General features: G+C 40.9%; 1 protein-coding gene and 1 long non-coding RNA gene across 12 annotated transcripts in view; one reads left to right on the top strand and one right to left on the bottom strand.

The window, feature by feature from the left end:
- LOC308583367 overlaps positions 1-7,465 on the top strand; it is a 106,475-nt gene extending 99,010 nt beyond the window's left edge. For all 3 annotated transcript variants that reach the window (XR_014006179.1, XR_014006180.1, XR_014006181.1), the window contains 3 exons: positions 3,326-3,476; positions 6,634-6,813; positions 7,139-7,465. This is a non-coding gene — a long non-coding RNA (uncharacterized lncRNA). The remainder of the gene's footprint in view (positions 1-3,325; positions 3,477-6,633; positions 6,814-7,138) is intronic.
- Positions 1-27,706, bottom strand: part of ESR1 (estrogen receptor 1) — a 210,635-nt gene that overhangs the window by 79,537 nt on the left and 103,392 nt on the right. For 5 of the 9 annotated variants that reach the window (XM_081187202.1, XM_081187199.1, XM_081187204.1 and 2 more), the window contains 2 exons: positions 12,888-12,959; positions 8,950-9,140 (listed from right to left, as the gene is read on the bottom strand). In XM_081187202.1, the coding sequence (XP_081043328.1) occupies positions 8,950-9,140; positions 12,888-12,959 (263 nt within the window). Of the gene's footprint in view, positions 1-8,949; positions 9,141-12,887; positions 12,960-14,864; positions 14,954-14,992; positions 15,014-27,706 lie in introns of those variants that run through there. The other 4 variants (XM_081187200.1, XM_081187205.1, XM_081187207.1 and 1 more) reach the window with 3 other exon arrangements.

Raw genomic sequence — 27,706 nt, 5'->3', positions numbered from 1 at the left:
AGTTTCTGGGAGTGCTAATGGCTTTTCTTTAGAGGCTTTATGTGCACAACCACAACAGCTGGATTAAGGCATTTGTCCAGAAATGCTTGCTTAGCAGAAAGAAAGGTCAGTATATTTTATTTAATCAGCCCAGCCCAAGGAAACACGGCATTTAACAAGGTGAGCACCAAAGATGAAGAGTAAGCAACAACATCTTCACTGCTGGAGAACTAAACGCATCTTAATACAATATACAACCAAATGGAAGGAAACTTACTCTTTAAAATATGAGGAACACACACACAGTTCTTAAATAAACTATAGAAAATGCAATCAAACTTGTTAATGAATTCCTGTCTCCCACTATAATTGCCCTTTGAAACTTTCCCTTTTAAATTTTACATTGCACTTATTAGCCTGGTATTTAGGTTTCGACTAATACAAGTAGGGGCCTGCAACCAAATGTTGCAGAGGATTTTGAATTATGTTTGTAGCAGATGTATTAGTAAAGAGATAAAAGAAGCATGGGCATTTATTTTCTGGAGTTTTTTGGGGGGTGTTGCCTTGGGGAGCATGCTGCTGTGCTCATGTTTTGCTTGTGAGGTCAGGATGCTGGGCTGCACGGGTCTTTCGCCTCCTCCGGCAGGGATCTTATTTTCTTATAGGTTGGAGCCTTCACTATAGGAACTTATTTTCCTTTTAAAAAATATGATTTTATGTATTCATTTACTTCTGGAGTTTCTATACTGCCTTTCTGCCAAGTCACCCAAGGCAAACACATTATATAACGTGTCAAGTGCCAGAGTCCTCTCAGGCCTACTGGGAGCCAATAGTATGTGTGCTCCCTGGCCTGCCATCTTCTGGCAGCATTGCAAGGGAATAGATTCATGATTTGAAAAGTTATTGGAGTTTGAGTGCTGCTGGAGGAGCAGACTTTACCTCGCCTTTAAGCTTGGTGCTATTGAGGGACATTTCTAGAAAAATAGGTGACGGTACTCACCATGAAGTGGTTACAGTAAGTCTTTAACTCTTTAACAAAAAACAAAAACAAAAAATGGGTCAGTCCTGCGTACCCTTAAGTACCCCCTGAAAAAAACACTGGGTTCTTCCAAGCCCGGAAGAGCAGGAGGAGATTTCCAGACAGAGCTGGTCCTGAGGAGGATGTGGCTATCCTTGAGGTTCTGTCACAAGCATCAATAAGATGTACACACACACACACACACACACACCTGCAAAACTCAGGGTTTCCCCATAGCCAACTTGTTTCCCCTGTAACTGAGTGTGCTTCTCAGAACAAAGTCAGCTATTTTCTTATTTCCACTGAATATTGGAAGGGAGTGAACAGACATGCATATCAATCAACTCTTGTAAATTAAATGCAAACATAGTCAGCAATTGTCAATGATATATTTGTCAATTAAAATGTCTCGTGGAACGTCTGGTGTGAAACTGTCAAAGCTTCTGTGTTCAATGTCTTCTGAGTGAAAGGGATTATTCTAATGGAAGGGCTTATGAGACATATCAGTGTAATTATTTCCATAAAAATGTAGTTGTTTCAGTTATTTATACTACATTTTCAGAAGTTGCAATATCATTTAATCTGCGTCAATCAAAAGACTTGAAATGTCGCACAGTTTTCAAGATGAAAACATGACCCCAGTAAGCAAACTTGCTAGCAAAAGCCTTAAAGATAACATAAATTAACTAAAGATAAGAATTGTAACGATTCAAACTCAAAAATGTATGAAGTTAGGCTATGCTGGGTTCAGAGGTCTGAGACCCTTAAAAATAAGAATTTGGGCTCAGCCTCTGCTTGGTAGGCTTACTTCAGAGTTCCTTCCTTCTTTTAGCTACATGCAGACTTATGTTCCTTCCTTCTAGAATTCCCCCCACCCCTGCCTGCCTACAATAAGTCCTGGGATGGGCTTCTGCTTAGGTCAGAGCATTCTGAACTCTTGGCTTGGGTCAAGAAATGGGAATGTCATAAGCAGTACACACAGCTCAATCTCAGGTGAAGCAACTGATTTTAAGCTGAACAGGTCTTGGCCAAACAAAGTTGTGGTTGCACGTAGGGTTCTTTCATCTCTGTGTACGAGGCTGATTTGGACATAACACTGAAAAAAACCTGATGACCTACATGCACTGGAAACTGAGCTTCTATTAACCGCTACATATTCCATGTGGCAAACAAAAGGAATCTTAAACAAAATTTGGGAGAATGCCAAATATGCCAAATAACTTATCAGACACCAACATACAAATGGGGTTTTTTTTTTAATATCGAAAGGTCAGCTTTTCATGAAAAAGGAAAAAAAGGGTTGCAACAGCAAATGGATTCAAGATGGCAATCCATTAGTAACCCAAATATTGTATGCAATTCTCTCCTTAAGTTTCAGAATACTTTTAAAAAATACATCTGTTGTCAATGACAGGCAAAAAAGATTATCATCCCATTAAGATATGGGGTTCAAAAGAAAAAACAGGTGAAGATTAAAGAAAAGGAGATGAAGATGTTTATGTAAACCACTTAGAGGTTTTGAGAATTAGTATACAAATTGTGTTAAGTAAAAAGTTAACTCCTGCTGGACCCCATTGAAATCAATGGGGCAAGTTAATCAGGGCTAGCTTATGTTCCATTGATTAAAAAAGGAGTTAAATTTGACTATTTTATTTACAATGGGATCTATGACTGCACTCCTATGAACACATACTTGGGAGAATATTCTACAGGGGGATTTCTAATAAATATATATCTTATATTCATGAGATGACAAAGAAATTGGCTGGTGAAAATATACTTCTTCTGTTTAATAGTGCAGTATGGAGCCAAAAAGCCAACTTTAAATGTTCCTAGTTCATAACTGACAAATTGATCTTTACATTTAGCATCAGCTAAACCTATATTGACTAGAATGTATACTATTTTAAAATGGCTCTCTTCAAATCCTTCACACATCTAAGAAGATCCAATTCAGTGGGAAGATTGGGTTTTCATAAGGCACAGCTGCAGAACAACAAGAAAAGCTCTCAGATCCAGGGGAATTAAAACTATAAAAATACAAATTGAGTGACAGTAAGGATGAGTCCTTATTAGAGTCACCTGTGACTGATCCTATATACTATTCTCTAATTTGTTTGATTTTTAAAATGTTAAGATTTGTAGAATGGGCAACACAAATTCAGGCTGACAAGTGAATTTGTGATGCATGAGAAAGGTTTATCAGATGCATGAGAAAATATACTGGAAGAATTTATTGGGTTAGCTGCAAAGTTTCATCCTGTGTATCTGCTACTATGAACAAGCACAGAAAGACAGGGCTGAATATGTTCTTTGTTCAACCATTAGGTACAGCAGGAGTTGGAAAACTGTGTGTGGCTTCATTAGCTAATCAGAGAAGACTGGCTGGGAAAAGAGCTACATGAGGAAGTGGTGTCACATCTACTGCATCCTAACTGAGGCACTACACCCACCCACCCATGCAACACAGACTGACAAGGTAAGAAAACAGCAGGGATGGGCAACCGATGTTGGACTGCAACTCCCATCCGCCACATGGCAATGGTTAATGATGATGGGAGTTGTAGTCCAACAACTGGAAAACTACAGATTGGCTTCTCCTTGCCTAAGGGCTCTGGGAAGAAGCTGAATGAGGAAAGGGTGTGGTTGGTGTTGCGTGGATCCAGGCTGGCTTTCTAGCACGCTGGACAGCTGTGCTGGTTATGCAAGAAAGCTGACAAACCTAGGCTTCCTAAGCGTTGGCTTATTGTATCTCCTGCTCTATAATCAGATCCAAGTACGTGATATTTTTATGTTCACTGAACTGGGACATCTGTATCCAATCCAAAAAAAAGGGTAAATGTGTTTAAGTATCTTTGGGATCTAATGTACAAAATGGCAACAAAAATACATTCTGAGACAGAACATGCTGAAATAGTACCCCTTTTCAGCAGATGGCTGAAGTCTACTGTTCCAGTCAGAATATAAAATTTACTATAAAATGGGCTCCTACATTGTCATTACAGAATAGAAAGCTTTTTGTTTTGACAACGTGAATTTTTTTTTATGTCATGAGACAAAAAAATGAAATAGATAGATAGATAAATAGATAGTTAGTTTCATGCTGCAAAATCCTGTAAGGTTTTGAAAGTATTTTTTCCTCAGTGCACTCCAACCGCAAATGCGATTTTATTTTTCCATGTGGCTCAGAGTGAGAGAAACTTCATCTACATAACTATTTATACTACAACAACATCAGCAGTAGTCAAGAGCCATTGTTTGAATGATATTTATGATATTTCCCCTTTCCCCTCTCGAGTAACTTTTATGGAGAGGAGATTAAACTGAGTGATAAACTAGTACTTGAATGCTTTTGTGTTCTAGGCTCCTCCATGGAGATAGCAACTGAAGCCACTGCCAAACACACTTCAGAGAAATGCAGTGGAGTAAGGAGAAACAGAAATGGTGCTCTTAGACTAAGAAAAAAGTTGTATAGTTAGCTATCCAGAGCAATAATTAGCAAAAAGGGTGAAAAAATACACAAATAATCTTATCCTCAAGTTAAGCACTGATCGTGGATAAGGATGCTTCTCGGCAGAGCATGGAGATTTGCTGGCAGGGGAAGATTATGAAAGTCTAGTAATACCTTTGTGTTTGTGAGAGGCTAGCAGCAAGGCTAGCTGAAGCCACTTCAGCACCTAAGACCGAATGGCAGCCTCACAAAAAGATAGGAAGGAGTGGTGTGAGTTTTGTGTTGGTCTGGTAGAACTAGAGGCTAAAGTAAATCAACATGATGGGCAGAACAATCCAAAGTGAGGCTGGGTAGGAGCAGATCAATCTTGCATCTCAAGCTATGCCAATAGAAGTCAGCAGCAGGTTTTTCCCCCTTTAAAAAAGGGAAATGTTGACAGCTATGTTTGCTACACCAACTAATCTCAAGCATTCTGAAGTAATGTAAGTAACAAGGTGTACTTAAAAGCCATTGCAAATAGACAGCATGTGAACTACTGTACAAACAACACACAGAGAGGGGGGAGAGAGAGAGAGAGAGAGAGCGAGAGAGCAATAAAACAAGCACTTTATTCCAACCCTCAAACTTAGAATAAGAGGAGGTTTAGTTTCTAGCAGAAAAAGTCACTGACCTCTTTTGAAGCACTTACTGTCAGTAAATGGCGAATACCTCTCTCTCCATTTTAGTTTAATTTTTTTTATATTTGGAGATCAGAATGACGGTTAATGAACTTTCAACCTAATTTCTAATTAGTGTGGAAGAGCATGCAGGTGCAAGGGCTACTCCTACTGTGTCTGTAGCTTCAAGATGACTCAAACCAGTGTATATTATTGTGAGGAGCATTGCAGAACCAGGCATGTATTGTCTTAACAATTTCTAACACCTGGGTTTTTACTTTTACTTTTTTTAAAAAAAGAATTCCTTCTGTTAGTGACCTTCAGTGGTCGAATGCCTATCAATTTCTAAGTGAAATGGGATCATCCAAAAATAATATAGCGCTTTCTACATATATTAGGTACTCAGGCGTACTTAAATGTTAGGCTATAAAACACACACACAAAAACCATAAAACTATCTGACAGGAACCTGTAAATTTACAAAATACTGATGAGAGAGAGGTACATGGAGATTTAAAAACATAAATAAATCAGGCAGACATTTGCATTATTTGCACATGCCTGCTCTACCCAACACCCACACACTGAATGTGGCCATCTACAAAGAGGTAGCTACAAGTCAGCAACTACTCACGAATAGGAACTCCATGTGGTCAGGATCACAATCTGATCAACTGTCCTGATTATTGCAGCTTCTTTGGGAGTGGTGTGATATGCAATATAAGGAGTGAGGCCATGATGTGCAGCCTTGCTCAGTTCTCCACACAGAGGCAAACACACGACTCCAAATCTATGGTTGAGAGCAGTCTAAGATGCAGAATTGTAGCACGTCTGCTGAAAATAGTAAAACAAGCCCTACTCAGGTATTTCCCCTCGCGTAATTTCAATGAGAGCCAAGAGTAGTGGTGCACTCATTGAACCTGCCCCTAAAGACATCTGAGCAGCACTTACAATGACCACTCCTCTTAGGGAGATAATACTCTAAAATATTTTATTGCTCAACTGCAACAAAACATGTCTCTCCCCCATTGGTCTCTACAGCCATAGCAGGTGCTGTAACTCTTCAACAAGTCTGACTTCATCCCAAAAACGCACTCTTCCATTGTTGCCCAAGAGCGACGGATGTCAACAATTTTATAACCACATCATAGGGCTTATCCAGAAGAAGATTTTTCAATATCAAGAAAGCAGGATTCTTGAGGCTAACACATGTGAGAACCTGTTGCAGTGACTTCATACCTTGCAGTTTGTAAACTGTATCAAAAAGCAACTGTATTTTATAACACCGATTATTAAATATTAAATGCTTTAAGCTCTTTTGTGGTATTTTTAGCTGTGCTCTTTAAAGTTGACTGAAGGGATCCGAAAAAGGTTGATTGGCTTTTGTATGTTCTGTGTGTGCTCTGAGTTGCACCAGTGTAAGCTAGTTTTTTGTTTTTTTTACTTGACTCAATGTAGAACCCCAGTGTAATAATGCTAAGAGCTGCCCAAGCTAAAGTAGAATTAAATTATGCCGGTTCTCTTTACAGCACAAATATGTTCTGTCAAATGTTACATTATCTCCAGGGTTTGGCAGCAGCCCCTGCAGATGTTGAGTCAGGAGTGGGTGCAGCTTGTTATACCCTTGGGCCTTTACCTTTTCTCTACTGTCGACTTCCACCCCCACGTGTTAATCTCTCCTTATTTAAAAAGGGAATGGACCCACTCAGGTGAACCTATTTTCCAGTTGGATTTGCATGTGCATGTTTCCCCCTCCCCTGCTCATTGATTGAACAATCACTTCAACTAACTTGCTAACACAATGCCAGCAGAATGATTTGAAATCATTTAAAATCATGCCATTACAGGGTTTTCCTTCCTTAACATACACCACCATAGAACTGTGTTCAAACCTTAAGGGCCAGTCTGTATATTGCATGCAGACACATGTATGCATTTCTTCCTCCAACATTTTATTCTCTTAAATGAGACTGCAAGTTTTTAGCTCTGTTCCTTGCCTTCTGGCTATTTTTCTGACACATCTTCCATTTGCAGGTTGAAAAGCAGCTTGATGAAGAAGACAGAAACAGTTAAGGAGCCTCTCTCCCATGCCTGCTATACTTTCACTGAAATCTCAGAAGATGCTTTTGAATAAATACAGAAATGGTAAAATGTGGTTTACAATATAACATTTCACTTGTCCCTAACCCCAATTATTGTAAGTGTTTGGTGAAAAAAAGCTTAACATTTGTTCAGCAATCACCAAGGCTCTCTCTCTGTCACTCTATGCCCCTGCCTTTGTCATAGTGACTTTCAGTTGGGATAATTCTCAAGGTTCAAGCTGTTTAAGACTTTGTAGATAATAAGCCCATTGAAAATGAACCATATACTCTGCAATCATTCTCTAGGCCTCCTACAACTAGTCCTTCATTTTGGCAGTCCTTCCCCCGCGCTCCCCGAAATCACATAGTTGTGTGAACAAATGACGTTAAGAACTACATTGCACTCCATACCCTAAAGAATGCTGCATAAATTATAAACACGCACAGTTCTACTACAGACGTAGTAAGATCTTATGAGAGGTAGTTTTCCAGGCGTATGCATTTATTTATTTTTTTGAGAGGGGTGGGTTCCAGAACTGTAAAGTACTATAGCAGGGTCTTGGTTCCATTCAATTTTCCTTGTTTGTATGTGCCTGTTGTTGTTTTTTATCACAAAAGTGTGTTTTTATCACAATAGCCAGAAAAATGTTCTTGAACCAAGCAGAGTGTGATGAAGGAGCACTGCTGAATACATGGGAATTGGGGTGGGGGTGGGGAGGTCCTGAAAACTACAGGCCACTCAGCTTAACATCTGTTCCAGGAAAACTGTTGGAAAGCATTGTAAAATAAAATTATCTACTACAAGTCTTCCTGAAGCAGAACCAGCATGTCTTCTGCAAGGGGAAGCCCTATCTCAGTAATCTATTTGAAAGTTTCAGCGAGCATATAGATAAAGGTGATCCAGTTGACATTTTGCAATTAGGCTTTCAAAAAGATTCTGACCAAGTACCTCACCAAAGACTCCTGAATAAGCTTAGCAGACAGTAGCAACAAATGGGCAGTTTTCCCAATGGATGGGTGCAGAAAGTGATATTCCCTGCTCAATATGGGAATCTGTGCTTTTTAACTTGCTTTTAAATTATTTAGAGTTGGGAGTAAGAAGTGAGGTAACCAAATTTTCTGATGATACTAAATTGTTGAAGGTGGCTAAAACAAAAAGAGATCTCTCCAAATGGGTGGCCCATAGGCATCTAATTGGCCACTGTGAGAACTGGATTCTGGACTAGATGGGCCATTGGCCTGATCCAGCAGGCATGTCATATGTGTACCAAACAAATCAAAATCGTCTGATGGCAAACATGCTGGGAGTGTCCACCCCCGCCCCCACTTTTTTCTTTATTTTTGTTCTGGGCTTCAAATGCAATTTAGCTCCTGAAATGTAGCTTAGCATTATCAAGCTTATAATTTACAAAGCTTATTTTCACAATTTTACAGGTACAGTCATACCTCAGGTTACAGGTGCTTCATGTTGCGGTTTTTTTGGGTTATGGATGCGCCGAAACCTGGAAGTACCAGAATGGGCTACTTCCGGGTTTTGGTGGTCGCACATGCACAGAAGCGCTAAATCGTGCTTTGCGCATGCACAGAAGCACTGAATTACAACCCGTACGTGCACAGATGCAGCGCTGCGGGTTGCGAATGTGCCTCCCACACGGATCACGTTCGCAACTCAAGCGTCCACTGTACAGTCTTTTCTCTGATACATTGCATAATTATTTGATTACAACAAGTCATGTATTTGCTAAGTAGCCACAATATTATTACCTTGAATACTCCTCTTGAAGAAGGCTTTGCATCCCTCGCAGGACCATACGCCATAATGGTAACCTGAAGCATAGTCATTGCACACTGCACAGTAGCGGGTCTCCTTGGTGGATTCCATGGACAAGCTTCCCTTTTCGTTGCCGCCGACCATTCGCTCTCTGCCACCATGACGCCTGTTATCTGAGCCTGGCCTGTAAAACGAACATTGAAAGAGCTCATTGACCTTGATGATGTTGCCACACACCTGTTTGATTTACCAAGATAATAATGTTTGGCAATTATTTAAGATAATATATCAAATTCATTAGGTGTTGACATCCAATTCAAAAATTAGGCCAGCACCTTGTCCTGAGAAAAGGGAAAGAGCAACTCTTTGGTAACTGTATGGAGCAACTTTCCCTCCCCCAGGATGCTGCAGAAATATCTAGCTGTTGCTTCCCTACAGAGTCACAGCATTGCGGCCAAATTGGCTGCTTCAAGGAAAGCTTTCTGTACTCCACATTCACATGTTGCACCTGCTTCTACACACTGCACTACTTCTTTATTTGCTGGATATAACATGTGCAATAGTGCAGTAAGTAGCCTGACTGCTTCAACATGTGGTATGGGAAGACTTTCCCAGATGCAAATGTTATGGTAGCATCCTAGTGTTTACAAGAAGTAGGACCACTGCTAGGCACTCAGGTAGTGGTGGCTCAGCTATTTCATAGAGCCACTTTTTGTGCTTGTGTTTCCTAAAAACTTGTGTTTCCTAAAAAGAGCAAGAAGGATTGCACTTTATCAACTTTTGCCATTTTGCACCAAAATATATTTTTACTGATATGTTGATTTTCTACAGCAACTGTTTTAGCTGTAGAAGAATATTAACCTAAAAGAAAACAGTGGACTCAGATTGAACTGTGATGGCTAAATGTACTGACTGTTCTCCAAAATTTTAAAGCAATTCTTCCCAGGATTAAGCATTATGTGATGCTCCAAGCTAAACCAGAATGCTTGGGGGACAATAGCAGCTCTGCTGGATCAGAGTGAAGGAGTGGAGAACTAGTAAGTCTCTTGATGCTGTTTGACTACAGCTCCCATCATCTTTGACCACTAGCCATTGTGACAAGTTGAAGGGCCACCAGGATCTTCATCCTAGCCAAGCATCCATCTAGTCCAAGATCCCATTTCCTAGTTGCCAAGCAGATGCTTCTGGGAAGCCCAAAGTTGGTAACATTCAACCAACAACACGCAGAGAGAGTTTTTACTTGCTTTGAGTAAGAAAGATTGAAGTTTTCAAGAAAAGATGGGCAGCATGCAAGTCCCATACACAATTAATATTGGCCCAGGTGTTTGTTTGTTTGTTTGTTTGTTTGTTTGTTTGTTTGTTGTGGTGATAATTTGCATTTTAAGCTTTCCCCATTCAAAATATGATGCTTTCTCTACCCACAAGCAGAGGGAGGTTTAGGGCAGTTTCCCCACACTGGGCATCAAGCAGAGAGGGTGCTCAGCAAGCACTTGCCTGACTACAGGAAGGAAGCATGAGAACTCTGACAGGGTCTGGGAGTCTTCTTGCTTCCTTCCGAAAGCCTAGTTAGTGCTTTCCAGCTCTGGGAAGGAGATGAGAGGGCTCTAGGACCCTGCCAGAGCACTCATATGTCCTTCCCAAAGGCTGGCATGTCATGAGGGCTGGACTGGGAATACCAAAGTTTGGCCTAGCTCAAGGCATCATAGTACCATAATCTGCCCCTGCCACAAGAGACACATGATCACAATAGCTCCCCCCTGCTCTTGTCTCCCAGCAACTGACACTCAAGTGTCATACTTCCTCTAGACAATGCAATCCCATCCTTTTTGAAATCATGGCTAAGAAGTGGGAGAGACCTATCATCATCAATCCACCCAGTGACCATCAATTCCACAAATTAATGATGTATTGTGTGACAGAGTATTTGGCGATAACCAACACTGCATGAGTGTAAGAAAGGCTAATGCAACAAATGTGTCATGAGCCTCATAACTCTGTTGGGATTGGGTTGGCAGGCTCCAATGCCGGAGGAAGAAAGTGGCAGGGGCGGGCTGATAGGTGGGAATCAGGGGGGGAAGGGATGTCTCCAGTGTCTCTTGACTTCAGCCACTTCAGAAGAGGGAGTAAGGATGCTAGTTCCTCCCATCCTGATCTCCCAGCAGAGCAGTGGCAGCTGGGGAGGTCTGTGGGCAGCTGCAGGAGGTGGCGGGATCTGCTCAACAGCCTGAACAAAACTAGGAGCTTCCTTTGCAGATACAAGCAGACTCCTATGCCCCAGGAGAGTGCTCCTTTGCAATCCTGACATTCTCACAAAGAAGTGAGTCCTAAAAGTGAGCACACCACACCTTGCCTTTAATAGCTTGGTTGGTAGGTCATGGAAATTGTTGGGACATCTTAGTTGCTTCTGCCTAGTCCTGAATGTCTTGTTTGGTTCCTGAACATTTGAACTGTGACTCCTGAACTCTTTAAAGCTGATATTTTGTGCAGAAATGTGGGAAACATATTTCAATTGAGTTTTCTAGCCCATGATATTGGAGCTTAATGGAAACGCTTCCGTGCCTCCAGTTTCCTACTATTCAGGTTTTTTGTGGATTGTCATTTGCTCCCAATTCAGCTTTAAAGAGCGGATTTTCATGGGGAAAGCTCTGGAGCAAAAAAAATGGTGCTCCGACATGGAGCTTTAATGCACAGAAGAAAGGTAAGTGTGGATAAGCCCTAAATGTTACAAGTAAGAAAGTGTAATGAGACCTGGAACTATGATGCCTAATAGCTCTGGGATATGCCTCTATATTTCGGTACTATTTTACCAAATTATTCTGTTGAGCCCTCTGTCTCTCGAGATGCCAGTGGGGCAGCTATCTTCCCCCACTGCTCCATCATGGAGCAGTCTGCACCAAATCAAAAGCAAAAGATGCCAGACTATGCACCATGCTCTTGAATATGTAACAACAACTATTCTATTTAATTATTTAAAGTCTGTAATTTGCATTAGCATTTTGGTGGATTTGCTTATTTGCACCCACTTCATTTTTCATCCCAGAAAAAAATGCATAAATGTATTCATCCATTTAAAGATTGAGTAAATAGCTGAGAAGAGCAATAGGTTAATTAGAGCAAAGCCTCGATTTAATCCATGCACCCACAATAATTTGTTTTGAAAAGTTATTATTTAACTAGTCTAGTAGGTCACACCCCGGCAGCAATTACATTTCTTAGAATGTAGATTTTAGAATCAAGTGCTGTTTTGGTAAAATATGAGTGGACCTTGATTTCTTTTCTAGATTTTGTTGCTGCTGATTATTAAAGAGAACTTCCCATGCAAGCACAATGCAATCTTGTTGAAAGAAGCTACGCCCAGTACCACAAAAATGCTATAGGCCAGTTCCAGGTTTCGTGCAGGGTGGATATTACACACGGGGGGGGGGAGGGAGAGAGAGAGCGAGAGAGCGAGAGAGAGCGAGAGAGAGAGCGCACCTACAATGCAGGGGTGGGGAACCTTTGGCCTTCGAAATGTTAAACAACAACTCAGCCCCAGCAAGTATGGACCAGAGGTTCCCCACACCTGCTACAATGTATGAGTTTTCAAAGTCACTCTATTAAAAGTAAATTTCCCCATTTATGTGAATAAAAGATGCACCTTTAAGTGACTTTGTTTCAATGTAGGACTATAAAATAGTGCTAGACAGAAACACTTGGCCTAGACCTTTCTTTGACATTTCAACAGTGGGTCAAAAATGCCCCTCTGGAAATTACCTTTAAAGGTTACATTTAAAGGGTGGGGGAATTCCCTTTCATTCAGATTTTTGTTTGTTTATTGTTGCCACTTTAAGCATTCGTTTTTATTTGGGACAGAATGTGGCGTGAGACTGAGGCAGTGGGGATGCAACTCTCAGGACTCTCCCACGGCCACACCCCTTCCTGAGCCACACACCTCATCAGCTCTGCTTTGCACTCTCCTTGAGCGTTCTTGCCCGGTTTAACCCTCGTAATGCTTCTTGGTTGCCTAGATGGATGAAAGAGTGAAGGGTAAAGAAGCTAGCCTACTGTACAAAGATAAAACTTGCTTCTGTTGCATCACCCACTTTTGCCCCTGGCATGTGCCCTCCCATCCTAGAAGGTTGGCCCAAAGGGAATACGGCACTTGATCTGGAAAAAGGCTCTCCATGAAGTAGGGCATGGGACCTAGTGGGGTTATGCTGAAGGCTTCAGGGAAAACAAGTTTTGAGGAGGGACTGCAATGAAATAAAAGAGGTGCCATCACACATGAGGTAGTTCCAAGCATGTGGAACAGCAAGTGAGAACTGGGTGTACCACAAATATCATCTCTTTGTCTAAAGAAAACCGCCAATCCGTTTTTTTCAGGTGCTAAAACTCTTCTTTTAAGTCTGCCAAGAACAGATAACCCTCAGAGAGCAGCTAGCCTGGAGGCTTAGGGAATCTGAAATAATCAGAAGTAGACACAATGTTCATCCAGTGAGATAAATGCCCTTAGCATTCTCCTATCCATCTGTAGCATTCACTTTCACTTCCTGTACTGTTTACTCATTAACCTCAAACCAGCCCTTCAATCGGTTTCCTTCATTTTCCATTGATTTTTCTTCCCATTTTCAGTCTTTCTACACTTTCTCTATTCCCTTACTTTCACTTTATTTGCATAGCAAATCTTTCTCTTTGCAAAAACAGCGCATAAATGGTTACAAGAGCAGAACATTTGAAATCCTAGGCACAAACAATGCTCATGAAATCCATCTCTAAAATAACTATCATTGCAGTGCCTTTTCTTGTGTCGGTCACCCACAAAAGGTCATTTGAAGTACAGGCTTCAGAATGATTCCTGCCAATGCATAAATGTGAATATTTTGTCAGAATGATCACCCATACAACTTTTCAAAGGGTGATATAGTATTATTTCTCTTTTATAATAGAAGCTCCAAAAGCATTTAACAGAAAAACACTTGCAGTTCACAGGACTGGTATTTGATAAGCTGACTATTCCCAATTACATACTTCCATGTGTAGACACAATAGCCCATTTATAAGTGCAAAAACATCCTATGCTTGTAACTTGAGGCTTTTTGGGTAACCTTCGCCTTGTGTTACTAAAAAGATGGGCACCAGTTGCTTTAATAACCAGCAAGGACACCATAAACAGTTTTATCAGTCTAACCAACAGCTTGAATGTCATCCAGTAACTGGTTTCCAGCTGGTGCAGAAAATGAAAAATAGATGCAATTTGTTTCTGGTTTACTAGCACAGAACACCATTTAATAATGAACAAATTTATTTGCCACCAAAGGCATTCTTTGGTATAGTTTCAAGCCTTAAGCCACTTGTGGAGTGTACTGTAGTAATCTAACACTGGGGTGACAAAATTACAGATAATTTTCGCAAAAACAAGTGACAGCTGCTAGTTTGCCTGTGGCTCCAACTAGCAGACAGCTGCTAGTTTGAGCTGCAGGCTTCCCTGTTAAGAAACATTAATGTTTTTTGTACTCTTGACAAGCAATAAAACCAAACACCATTCCTAGACTTAATTGTTGCAGACACGTACCAAAAAGGTTTGCGCATGAATCAGAAAACCAAAACCAAACAAAGCTTACAATCTGTGGTTCAGATGTATTCAGTACCGTATTCCCTTTTGACTTAAGCTTCAGTAGCTCCCTGTATCCCTTGAAGCGTTCAGTGGTCTAGCAAGTTCCTTTGCCTACAGTTATTGTGACCAAACAAGGCACTGGAAAGCAACTGAAGGCTGTGGGTCCCAGATGTCAAAAAGTAGAAATATGTCAGTGTTTTTCCCAAATTCATTTTAGTCAAGTTCAGCAGGGAGTGGGAGAGGGTTCTTCTAATAACAAAATAAAATGAGGACATGGTGTAAGGCAAAGGATGACTTCAAAGCAACAAGAACTACCTGTTGAGGATGAGGGACAATAAAATGTAGCGTGCCCTCCAGCTTCAGACTGAGAAGCTTCTGGGGCCCCAGGACCACCTGTTGCTTCCAAGGGGCATGAAAGATGCAACTGCAGTCAAGATGCTTACTGATGTAGTGAATTTAAGAGGGTAGGGAGGACATGGGAGCTGCAACTGTGCAGGCTCTGTTTTAATCATCCATTCAGCACAGCCCATGATACCTAATGGAAGGCAGATATCAGAGTAGTGTGGTTTGAATCAGGTGAGGGCATCTCCTTTAAAGGCCAATTATAATTCTAGAATCCCAGCTGATAATGGAATGATTCCTTCACTGCAGGAGCTTGGACTAGATGACCCTCGGGATCCCTTCCAACTCTACAGTTCTATGATTCTATTATACTTCCATGCATTACTGAAAAGCAGGAAGAGGAAGTGAAACAATTTGTGCTTTCTATTACCTTATCTTATTTACAGTGTAACATTTCAAAAGGATTTCATACAGTGAGTAGAAGAATTCTGACTGGCTAGGCAGAAGCAGGTATAATGGAGCAGCATAGTCACAGCTGCATCTGGGACAAACAAAACTCTGCTTGGCATGGCATAGCATAGCAGTTTGGCCCAAATTGGCAGCATCATTCTGCGAGTAGAGGGGGGTGGAGCTCTCCTTTCAGATATTTATAGTCTAAGTTGTTTATAGCTTTGAACACTAATGTGCGGACCTGAAAATGAACTGACAATCAATTAGGGGAAACTGTTTGCAAAGCAATGTGTATATTAGGAAAAAGTGCATACCCATACATGAACAGGAGGAGAAATGTACACTTAAAATGCTGACAAGTCTAAACAACAACAATAACAATAACAATAACAACAACAAATTGATATGGTGAACTGAACACTAGGAATAAGAAACTGAGAGAATTGCCAATTCACTGCCAAAATTCTAATTGATAAAACTGACAATCCATCTGCCCCTTTACCTGTACACTTGAGGATGGGGCAAGCGAAAATGAGAGATGCAGCAAGATGAAAACAACCCATAGCTAGAAAGAGCCAGCCTCCTAGTTCCTTCCACCAGTGAACAAACTGTCCCTGAAGTACCCTGAAGAGCTGGTGGAATCCCTGCCTGACAACCTTCAAATCATCGATTCAAGGTCTGCTGCAGGATTCCATTCTGACACCCAGGACACAGAGTGAGTTTGCAGACTTTATATGTTTGAATAGATGTAACTTATTATTTACCCTGGAAGATAGAGTTATCCCTATGAAGATCAACAAACTGCAGGAAGAAAGTTAATTCTGAGTCCTGGGAAACAGTCAGTTGCACAACGTAGTAGAACAACTACCTGAAGTGAACTGAGTGGACTTTAAACCAAAGTATTCGCCTTCTGCAACAGAGTCAGAATTAGCATTCATTAACTAGCAACATAATTGATTCATGTTTACTCATAAATAAGTCGCACCGTGCTCTGCAAGCTCAGGTCAGTATGCATGATTGCAGCCTAAAGCAGGAATAGGCAAACTTGGCCTTCCAGATGTTTTGGGATTACAACTCCCATCATCCCTGACCACTGGTCCTATTAGCTAGGGGTGATGGGAGTTGTAGTCCCAAAACATCTGGAGGGCCAAGTTTGCCTATGCCTGGCCTAAAGCATTCATACATCATAATCTTATTAAAGACTTATATCAAGAAAATGGACACTTATGGGGGGGTGTAAAACCACTGACCTCACACTTTTACAAGCAACCTCTACCCTTTCCAAAGTGCTGCAAACTTGCCAAAATTTTTGAAGCCTGGACTGAGGCTCACAAATCACTGAAACCTTAAACCAAACGACCAGGGCTGACATTTACAGAGTTGAATTAATCATTTACTGTGGGATTGGCCTGTCATCTGAAGTGAATTAATACAATATAGGATGTAGATTCTGTGCTGACACAAAAAAGGTTTCTAATAGACAATTTGGACACAATCAAATGTTTCATAAAGCAAAGAGACATCTTTACGAAGTGCTTTTGCAACAAAAGACACAGTGATTATGTAAAAGTGGAAACTGGCAAATAAGTTAAATGCATAGAACGATAATGCAAGATTTGGCCAAACCTTTAGGAGAAAATAATAGAAAAGACTTTGAAAGTATTCACTCGGAAAGTTTGGAGCTCAAATCACTGATATTGTCTTTACAAGGACTAAGAGACATCAAATTAATATGGACCTTGGGAAAGCCAGTTAATCTCTTTGAATTGTCCAGCTTTCTAATTGTATGTGTAGGACTTAGTAACGTGGACTGAGGAACAATTGGTATACCTATGTCACGAAAGTATTTATCCTTACTTTCAAAGCCCATAATGGCCTTCCCACCATCTTATGCCTCTGCTCTTAGGAGGGCTCACATGAACCCCTCTGCACATTGAAAAAATGTGCACAGGAAGTCACAGTATTGCACATTATTGCTCTGCCTGCCATCGCCACATTCCCCTGTTGCCTCCACATTCGGTGGACACTGGAAGGTGTTCTACACATGCACACAGGCAGAGTTCTTCAACATGAAGAGGAACACTATATGGGCAGGGGCATAACTTCAACTCTACTGGAAAACATCTATATGTGCACACAACTCCTTTTGAAACGCAGTAAATGCCCAGACACCAGGAAAGTGTGGTGGTATAGGTTTGGGTGCCTCTTATCACTGCCAAACTAAGCATGAGGGTTCATACGGTGCAAGTCATCTTTACCCTAATTGAACATTAGCTCCCTGCTCCCAAAAAAGAAAAAGAAAAAAAGAGATTGGGGCTGGGTCATGTGCTTCCTGGATCACATCAGAACCCTGGGTTGGTATGTTTGTGCATACATGCGTAGCCCCCAAATCTACAAATTACACTATCCATTTTAAAATCACAATATATAGGGAAGCATAAAAGAACTAATAGAGAAAAATGATGTGTGGACAGTTCAGTATAAATCCACCACTAACACAATCAATCAATCAATTAATTAATTTTGTATACCTTCCTTCATCTGGGGTGGGCGGGATATACTGTATTTTTTGCCCTATAGGACGCACTTTTTCCCCTCCAAAAATGAAGGGAAAATGTGTGTGTGTCCTATGGGGCGAGTGCAGGCTTTCGCTGAAGCCTGGAGAGCGAGAGGGGTCGGTGTGCACCGACCCCTCTCGCTCTCTAGGCTTAAGGAAGCTCTGCGCAACCCTAGGGAGACCGGTGCGACTTCGCGCTGGTCTCCCAAGGGTTGCGCAGAGCTGCCTGCGCTCCCGGGCTTCCCACAGCTCTGCGCAACCCTAGGGAGCCCGGCGCAAAGCCGCGACGGGCTCCCAAAGTTTGTGCAGAGCTGTCTGCATTCCGAAGCCTGGGGTGCGCTGAAGAGCGCGCCCGGGCTTCGCGCAGCTCTCCGCAAGCCTGGGGAGACCGGCGCGGCTCCCTAGGCTTGCGGATAGCAGGCTGTTCTGGGGGCTGGGGTCGGGGGAAGCTCGGGCTTCCCCCGCACCAGCCCCGTGCCTGGGGGGGAAATAATTTTTCCCCCTTTATTTCCCCCCAAAAAAACCCTAAGTGCGTCCTATAGGGCGGTGCGCCCTATGGGGCAGAAAATACGGTAAATAAAAATTTATTATTTATTATTATTATCTAACATCTCAGGGCAGATCACAGCATAAAATACAGACTAAAACCATTAAGTATATAATAAAAACAAGAACAAGAACAAAACAATAACCCCTCCTCCTGTACACAGATTTAAAAGTACATAGACTGTTAATAAGGCCTGATTGAAGAGGAACATTTTCGCCTGGCACCTAAATACGTATAATGAAGGCACCAGACAAACCTCCCTGGGGAGAACATTCCACAGAAAGTGATCCACTACTGAAAAGGCCCATTTCCATGTTGCCATCTTCTGAACATCACATGGAGGAGGCACATTAAGAAGGGTTTCAGATGATGATCACAGAGTCTGGGTTGGTTTATATGGAGAGAGGCAGTCCTTGAGGTACTGTGGTCCTGAATTGTTTAAGTCCTTATAAATCAAAGACATGTTGCAGAACACACATACACAAAACCACCAGTCTGGAGGAGCTCACAGTTATTAAGGAACTCAGCTAATGATAGTTCCCAACTATACAGGTAGAAGGTTGGTTGTTAACTCAGTTTTTCAATTTTAGCCTATAAATTTCATTGTTTAATGTCTTAACCTGTATATTAAGGTACTTTTATAGCTCTAAACTCTAAACAAGGTAATGTCTTGATAATATAAATGTTTTAAGTCTTTTGTATTAATCCAGCGTATTTTCTTTTAATTGTTGAATGATCCTGAGTACATTGCAGCAGCCTTTGGCTATGTGCAATAAAACTGACTGACTGAACTCAGTTTTCCAATGTTGCTTTTTACCTCTATCTTTAAAGAATTAAATATAGAAACATCATGTACCATGCTTTGGCAGGTTGATGGTTTTATAATAGTCTAGGATGTTCAGTTGATGTTTTATTGCTAACTAATGTTCTTCTGATTGCTGGGAAACTTCCAATTTTAGGATCATAATTCCCACCAGAGCTTAGGAAATTGATACCTTCCAGCTAACAGAAAAGGGCAGAGATACAGTCTGGAATTGGCTGCAGTTTGTATTGGGGAGAGAGAGATGTGGGTTGACTGAAGATAAAATAACTGGGCTGCAGCTAACTGACTAGAAAACTGAGGCAAGGTTGGTGCATTCTCCCCAAAGTCTCTATTTGTAGACACATTCAAACATGCACAGGCGACGGCTGCCAAGTCCTGTCCTCTCAGGAGCATCACTAGAGCCCACCACGAATTCCAGGGCAAAAGTCTGAAGCAGGGAGCCATTTCCACCCATGGAGACCCCCTGTATGATTTAGATGGCTGTGGTAGAATTACTGTAGAATTGCGAAACAGTAATCACACAAAAGGAAGGACAGACTCCTTGGGTCTGTTAAATCACTGTACCTAACTGGATACTAAAGCCATTATCTTCCAAAGAAACTTGCCTGACCAGTTCAGCAGCTCTTCTACTAGATTCTACGCAGGCCTAGAAGGAACCCAGAGTATATACCTGCTACAAACTCCTAACAATACTTTAACTAATAGTAGTCCTGTTCAGCAAGGATTCACATCCTATGAATTTACAAAGTACATCAAACAAAAACAGAGTGAAGTGAAACAAGAAGGAATCAATGCAAAACCCAAACAAAACACTGCATGAATTTGGTTTTGGACTTTACATCTTTTCTCCACAGGACAAACGGGCACAGGGCAAAGGGCTAATGAAGCCTGCTACTCGTTCCACTCCCAGTCTCAGCCTCTGAGGCTTCTTTTCAAATAAACAAACAGCCTGTTGGCAGACAGATAGGACTGTATGTCACATCTAGTTTGGCCCTGAAACAGACAGTTGTTGAAATGCTTCTGTGGTCTGTTGAATGCCACAGAAATGTTGAATGAACTCCTGCTGGCTCATAAATGCAGGAAAAACTAGGGCTAGGCATTTCCTGCAGCTCCAATATTGATATATTACTTTCCCATTCTATGTGAAACCAGTACAACTTGAACTGAAAAGCTAGTGTATGAGTTGCATTTTGTCAGTCTGTCAGAATCTCATTTCCTCAGAATTCCACATATAGTGTACTCAGTTATACTTTCATTCTTCTAGGTGGCTTACATAATGGCTTATTACTTACAGAACTGCCAAAAAAAATATAAAAGCACACCATTTCTGTTGCCATACTGCTATCTCTACTACTCTCTCTTTGCTTATATGAGCAGTCTCGATATTTCTATTTCTGCCTCTTTTTCAACTATTATCATTTTATATAATTATAAGTATCATCACCATCATCACAATACTATACTGCTCTTAAATTCCTGGTGGAGGAGTGTGTGGTGAGAAATTAAAAGATGCCTCCTTCATGCTCACCAGAAGTGTGCCCAGAAAACAGAAAGTGAGGAGGCCACAGTTGGAAAACACCACAGGAAATAAGACAGTGAGAATAGCCATCAGAGCCAAACTTGTCCCATCTGAAGACTGTTCTTGTCTCACCTGTGAATGATGAGCACTAGTAATGTTAGTAGGATGCCATCACTAAAAATGATGAAACAGAAGTAATGTGAAACCACTGTGTGGGGTTATTCAGAGGTTCTGAGTAAGTGGTCAGCAATATGCTGAAGACACACAGCTCTTTAAATCTGCATGTGTGGCAGTGATGTGCTGAACCAATGTTTTGCCTCAGTAATGGATTGGATGAGAGCCAACAAACTGAAGTTTGACCCAGATAAGACTGAAGCACTGTTAATGGCCAGATTGCTCACTAGCACATGATGATTTGGGCATATTACACCAATCCTGGCCCGACTGCACTGGCTGCCGATTAATTTCCATGCTCAATTCAAAGTGTTGGTTTTGACCTATAGAGTCTTCAATGGCTCAGGACCACAATACCTCAAGGATCACCCTCTCCTCATATGAACTGACCTTGACTCTGCGGTCATATCTGATGCCCTTCTTTGTGACTCTCCCACAAGAGGTCCAGAAGGTGGCAAAATAGGAATGGCCCTTTTCTGAGGTAGCTCCCTGTTTGTGGATTGCTCTCCTCAAGAAGGCTTGCATGGAACCTTCATTACATATCTTTAGGCACCAGGTGAAAATGTTTCTCTTCAGATAGGCATTTGGCTGGGGAGGGGAGCATTATTGGTTTGCTTTTGCTTTATTATGCCTTTTATGTTTCCATTTTGTGAACCGCCCTGTGATCTTCAGGTGAAGGGCAATATGTATGTATGTATGTATGTATGTATGTATGTATGTATATAAATAAATGGAACAGTGATGTGTCAGTTCCCCGTATTATATTGGTGCAGCTGGTTATACTGCACCTGCCTAAGTATAGAGCCTTACATTTCTACCTTTTGACATTGATTTCATTCATTTTGGCCCAACCTTCCCTTCCTTAACTTGGAAAAATCACATTATGGTTTTTCAGTTTGTGAATGAGGACCCACATGAAGTTGTCTGTACCACATTACATGTCTCTGAAAAGACCACAAGCATGAACTACTCTGATTGGACATTTATGAAGAAGACTAATGGAAATCAGTAAACAACATTTGGTACATGATCATAATTCCGTGTATATAATTCTCTGTAACTGCCACTTTTCAGCTGTTACTGGATATAGCAGTCAAGAAGTTAGTAGGATGGCATATACCTAAAAAAATATACAAACTTATACACACTAGGTCCAAGCTAGTGTTATGAAAGTTGCTGGATATTTTGCCTTTAACTTCAAGTTTAAGATTACTGCTCCCATTGTTTTTCCATAGGCTTCTTACTGTATTTTATAGGTATTTCATATACCTACAAATATATCAAGTTCATAATATGCAGAATTATTCAAATAAGCTTGAATGGCATGTCCATTTAAGTAACTGCAACAAAACCTGACATTTAGGAAAATCTAGATTTATAGACAGTTTCCCATTGATGCAGTAGTATTTTTTCTGATTCTTCTGTCTAATAAATTTCATAATTCTTTTACAGCAGATAACTGGTCTAATGTAGCCAACCTAGAACAGTTTTCAGTTTGCTTAAGTATCTTAAACTTTATGAATGAGTAACATATAATGTCTTTCAACAAGCTATTAAAAAGGATCACAGCATTAATGAAAAGCAAATTCTGTCCATTCTTCATTTTAAAAATAAGCCAATTTGATTCTCCCCCCCCACCCTGTAATTTAATGATTTCCTGCTGAGTCAGATATAGGAATGTTCTCTTTCATAACTATACGAATGCTGCTAGTCATACTATTAAGTTTTATGGATATTATAAAACAGTCCATAATAAGAAAGCAAATTACAGACAGCAGGTGGGCATCTTGTTGCCGAGACAGAAGAAGAAACAAATATACTGCTGCCAATCTGCCCAGTGTTAAGTCACTGCACCAAAGAACTTGCTATGGTGTGAAGAGGCCCTAGAAAGAGAGCTGCAAGTGTCCCGTAAACGTATCAGGGCTTGTAAAATATAAATTATAATAACATACATGTGGACAGTAGACTATCCATATCACATCCTGGCAAGTGCAGCTACCCTTAATATTGCAAAATCAAAACGGCAAAAATAAATAGCCTCTGTGGCTTCTTTGAACTTGGGTGAAACAACAACTGTGTTGTACTGTGTTGGTCTATTAGGTCAGGGACAGAGGGGCCATTTTTTAAGGCGAGGGCCACATTCCATTCTGGGCAACAGTTCAGGGGCCACATTTCAGTGGGGGAGCAATGAATGTAAATTTTATCTTTGTATAGTAGGCTAACTGCAGATCCACCCTCTGAGGGCAGAAGCATGAGCATAGGTGGGACACAACTTTGGGATTAAAAAATGGCCACAACTTTATTGATTACAGATGTGGGTAAGCTTTGGCTCAGACACTGGGTGTGTATCCTCCATCAGTCGCCAGGGAGAAGTTTGGACAGGGTCGTGGCCTGGGTTATGAGCCACTTCAAGACACAGGTCAACTAAGCTGGCCCTCTCTAGGCTGCTTTTGGACATTATATGACCTGTCTGCCCACCACTTGGCTTCAGGACAGAAACGTCAACCCAAACCTGTTTACTGCGCCACTAAGAAAAAAACCTATGCCAACACTGTGCCCTCCAGAGATTGTTGAACTATAATTCCCATAATGCCTGATCACTGGCCATATTGGTATCCCTAGTCTAGAAAAAAGGGGACAGTGGCAACACTCAGACATAAGATGGGGGGAAAGATACAGGAACATGATTTCTCCATTAGACATGTTTGGTAAAGTGTGTGTATTGCTGAATAACTCTTCTTAACGGATTTCTGTGCACCGCTGTATGGACACTCAGTAACCTAATTCAGTGCTGACATTAAGTAAATATACTCTTAGTTTCTGTGGTTATCTGATGGCTTTAATGGGAGTCTGGATGAGAGGCCAGACTGAAAGAGGTCATTGAAGCCATCAATTGTCGACAGAAGAGTGGCTTCCTGTGAGGATTAATGAAAGGTGATTTTTGTGCACTTTGTAGTAAATTATAAAGCTGCTAGGAGCTGTGTGCACTTCAATTCTTAACCCCTATAAAAATGTGTGCTTTATTTGTTAGTACCACAATGTACTTGGTTGCTGGTTATTTCACTCTTAATATCTGATTGCACTGGAAATATTTGTCATATCTGATTCTGATTTTTTAAAACTAACTCGTATCAATTGGTACGATCGATAGTTCATTTTATAATAAATCTAAAATGTTATAATATCCAGACTATCAAAATGAATTATTTATTTGGATTGCTGTATTATGTTTTGAGTTGAATTGGCATGTTGACGGTTACTGCATTGATTTGATTTGTGGAAAAGCGGCATACAAATTGAAACAAGAACGACAACAATAATAAATGTAGTAGTTACTTGCTTTGAAGTCTCCTACTTTAGTCTTTATTATAATAGGAAGTAATTGGTGTTTATAGGTCTTAACTAAAACACATAAAGTGCAAACACACAATCAGAATAGATTTGGACTGTAAAAAGTTCTACGCATGATATCAAGGCAACCTGCAAAAAAACCTTGCTCAGTCTGGAAAGCTCAGAGGTTTTCCCTTTTGGATTTTCTAGAGACATTGAGGAAAGAAATCTGCTGTTTTATTCCTGTGAGTCTGTCACAGGAATCACTTATCATTAAGTGGCGACTCTTTCCACTTCCCTTCAGGGCCTATGCACTGTGATTGTTGGATGTGTTTAACTACCAATTAGTATGTGTCCTTCCTGGAATGAAGCAGAACTTTATACAGTAAGCCCGCAACTAACGTGGGGGTTACGTTCCAGGGATCGTGCCTAAAGCCAAAATTGCATATAGTCAAAATACATTGGGTTCAATGGCAGGTAGGATTGCCAAAGTCTTTTTCCCCGCACACTCCTCTCCTCCTGTCAGACCCCTTTTAAATTTAATTTTATTTTTGCAAGCGAGTAAAGCTGAATGTGCACAAGTTAAGTGTGCATAATTTGAGAGCTTACTATATTCCCAGCATGTGATAAACTAGGAAAATGGCCTATATCAGAAAGCATAGTTGAACAATGGATTCATATCCATGACCAAACCACACTGCTTGGACTGAACAATAATGTAGGGTGACCACATGTCTCACTTTACAAAGGATAGTTCTCTTTGTCTTGTCTGTGCCTAGTTTAAAGCAAAAGAATGTAAGAAGGGCCTTGAAGTAGATTATCAAGAGTCAGCATCTAGACAAAAAACTGAACAGGCACACAAGGTCACCTTGCCACAGTCTTCCCAACTATGGTGAGAGGTACGATATTTGTCTTTAAATTCCAGTAATTATTTCTAATTACATACACATCATATACTGTGCAAATTTAATGCAACCCTGTATCCTCTTTTGTCCTTGCTTTTGGCATTTCCTCCTTTCTTACAGTGCATGAATGGCCACACTCTGTCTACACTAATGTCATTTGCATGTCCCGTTGACAACTTGCAAAGGAAAAGAACACAGAGACTTCCATTAAATAATTTAAAAAATGGTTCCAGTGCTAATACTGAGCATCTGTAGCCCTTCTATAGGTCAACCTTTACAAAATATGTTATTATGAATAATAAGCATCTGTGTAGTGTTTTACAGACATCATTCAGTAATTCCTACAACAATCCTTTAAAATCGGTCAATGCTGTTATTTGCATATTGCCAATGCAGGAAGGAGGCCTGAGGCTAAGAGGCAGCACCTTTCTCAATTTTCCAATAGGTTCACAACAGCAGTAACTGGTGATCACACAATCAACTAACATTGAGGATTAAATCAACACCATTTAGCTTTCTGATAAGTTGCACTTCATCAGTTTCACACTGGAGTTTCCCTTTGAAATGTGCAAGAAGTGAGAGTTGAACCACTGATTTGGTTCACAGATGTACAGCTCGGTCACAGCTATTATGCTACCTTAACTCTATTTTGAGACAGAGAGAGAGCAAAAAATATTCCAGCTAGCCATATAAATTTTGCCCATCATACTTAAAATTCATTGTATAAGAGCTGTGAAAAGTCACATTCCAAGTAAAACAGGCTGCACTGCTTCAGCCAAATGGATGCTATTAATGGCAGTGCACACCAGAGGCGGCACCAGGAGTGGTCGAAAAAGTAGAAGCGGCAAAATATATTTCTACATCATATGATAATGAAAGGAATGTAGGAAGGGGGGCAAGTGAGGGGTCAGCTCCTTATTTGGGGGGCCACTTGCCCCCTTGCCCCCCTCTGGTCCCGCCTCTGATGTACACCACCAACACAGTCCTGCTGCCTGAGGAAGATGGCGCCCGTCTTCTATGTGCTGAACGCAGACAAACTAGCACATAAACCTTATTTCAATACTGGCGATGGGACCACTCTCTCCACCATTCCTGCAGATAGCTGGCAGGCTTAGGGGGTGCAAGACATGCTGTATGGCCAACAGCTCTGTCCTACACCACCAGTTCTGCCACCCGAGGTGCCCACCTCTCTCTGTCAAGTACTAGAGCCATCCTTGTTAGCCTATATGTGTCTCACAAACTGGCATACTTTTTATTAGTAATGGGTGGGGGGAAGTATCCATGTTTTGTAGTATATTTCATAAAATGTAACTTAACAAAATAATCCCACATCCTCAAAAAAGCATATATATTGAGATTTGTTTATGCAAAACAGTTGAAATTTAAACAATTAGACCACAATCTGGCTAAGGTTAAGCACACTTCAGTCTAATTAGTTTCACCAGAAGAAACTGGATCATGTTCATAAGAATAAAAAAAATGATTTTAAAAACAGATGATGAGTCAACTATGAATCTTTTACCAGTTTATAGCGCCCAAAGCAAATAATTTCCAAAACAGAACTGAATATATTCTAAAACTCATAAATAGAATGCTTCATTTTTTCATTATTTCACTAGCAGTTTAACCAGTGTTGACACGCTACACTACAACTGTTAAGAGAGCCACCAGAGAGCACACAGTGTACCCACTCTTTTCACTGCTTCTGGTAAAGCGGATCCATAACAATAGCTTTCTTCTTCCCCTGAGCAATGATAATTAATTAGTAATAATATCTTCTGTTACTTTTTTCAGCTAGGATATCAGCTACAAACTGTCTATACCAGTGGACTCAATCAGTGTGCAAGGACTCAACAGTGTAGTGTGAAAAACTTTTGTATTGTTTGACAGATGGCTAGCAAAGGCTTAAAGGTGACATTAGAGTGCAAGGCAACAAGGATTTTAATAATTGCCAGCTGAGATCAAGGTCAACATCAAGGCCAGAAGATGTAACTCCTATATCAGACTCTTCTCAATCTGGCAATGCATAAATAGGTAGAGAAGTTATTCTAACCTGTTACTGTGAGCACTGAAGGGTTTTTATAAGTGGCTATTTAGCTCAGCCGGATACAGAAGCATTTGAGCTGCTTTAACAGCATGAGCACATTCAGCCACGCTGAGCTTTCTAGTCGCAATTCTGCTGGATTACAAAAGAAGGTCTTCTCTACCTTGACCCCATCTGTAACATGCTCCTCATGCTGCTCAGAGAGAGTTGCAAGCGCATCGTTGAAAGGATAGACACTGGATGTAAAGAAAGGTTTGGGCAATCAGCTAAAAATACCACTAGCAGCAGTATAGGACAGACAAGTAGTCTGCCAGTCCAAACGTGGGGAGATGTGGAGCAGGCACTTGTTTGTGTTGGGTAGAGGAAGTAGGCTGTATGCAGAGACCCATCTAACCCCTGGATCCTGCAAGTGTTAGAATATAAGCCAGGCTAGCTTCCTGGTGAGGTGATTGCCTGGGTGATGGGG

The sequence above is a fragment of the Podarcis bocagei genome (genome assembly GCF_964188305.1).
Source record: "Podarcis bocagei genome assembly, chromosome: 3".
In the NCBI taxonomy this organism is placed as follows: Eukaryota; Metazoa; Chordata; class Lepidosauria; order Squamata; family Lacertidae; genus Podarcis; species Podarcis bocagei.
Note: the sequence above shows the minus strand (reverse complement) of the source record. Positions and strands in the feature narration are given on the sequence as shown.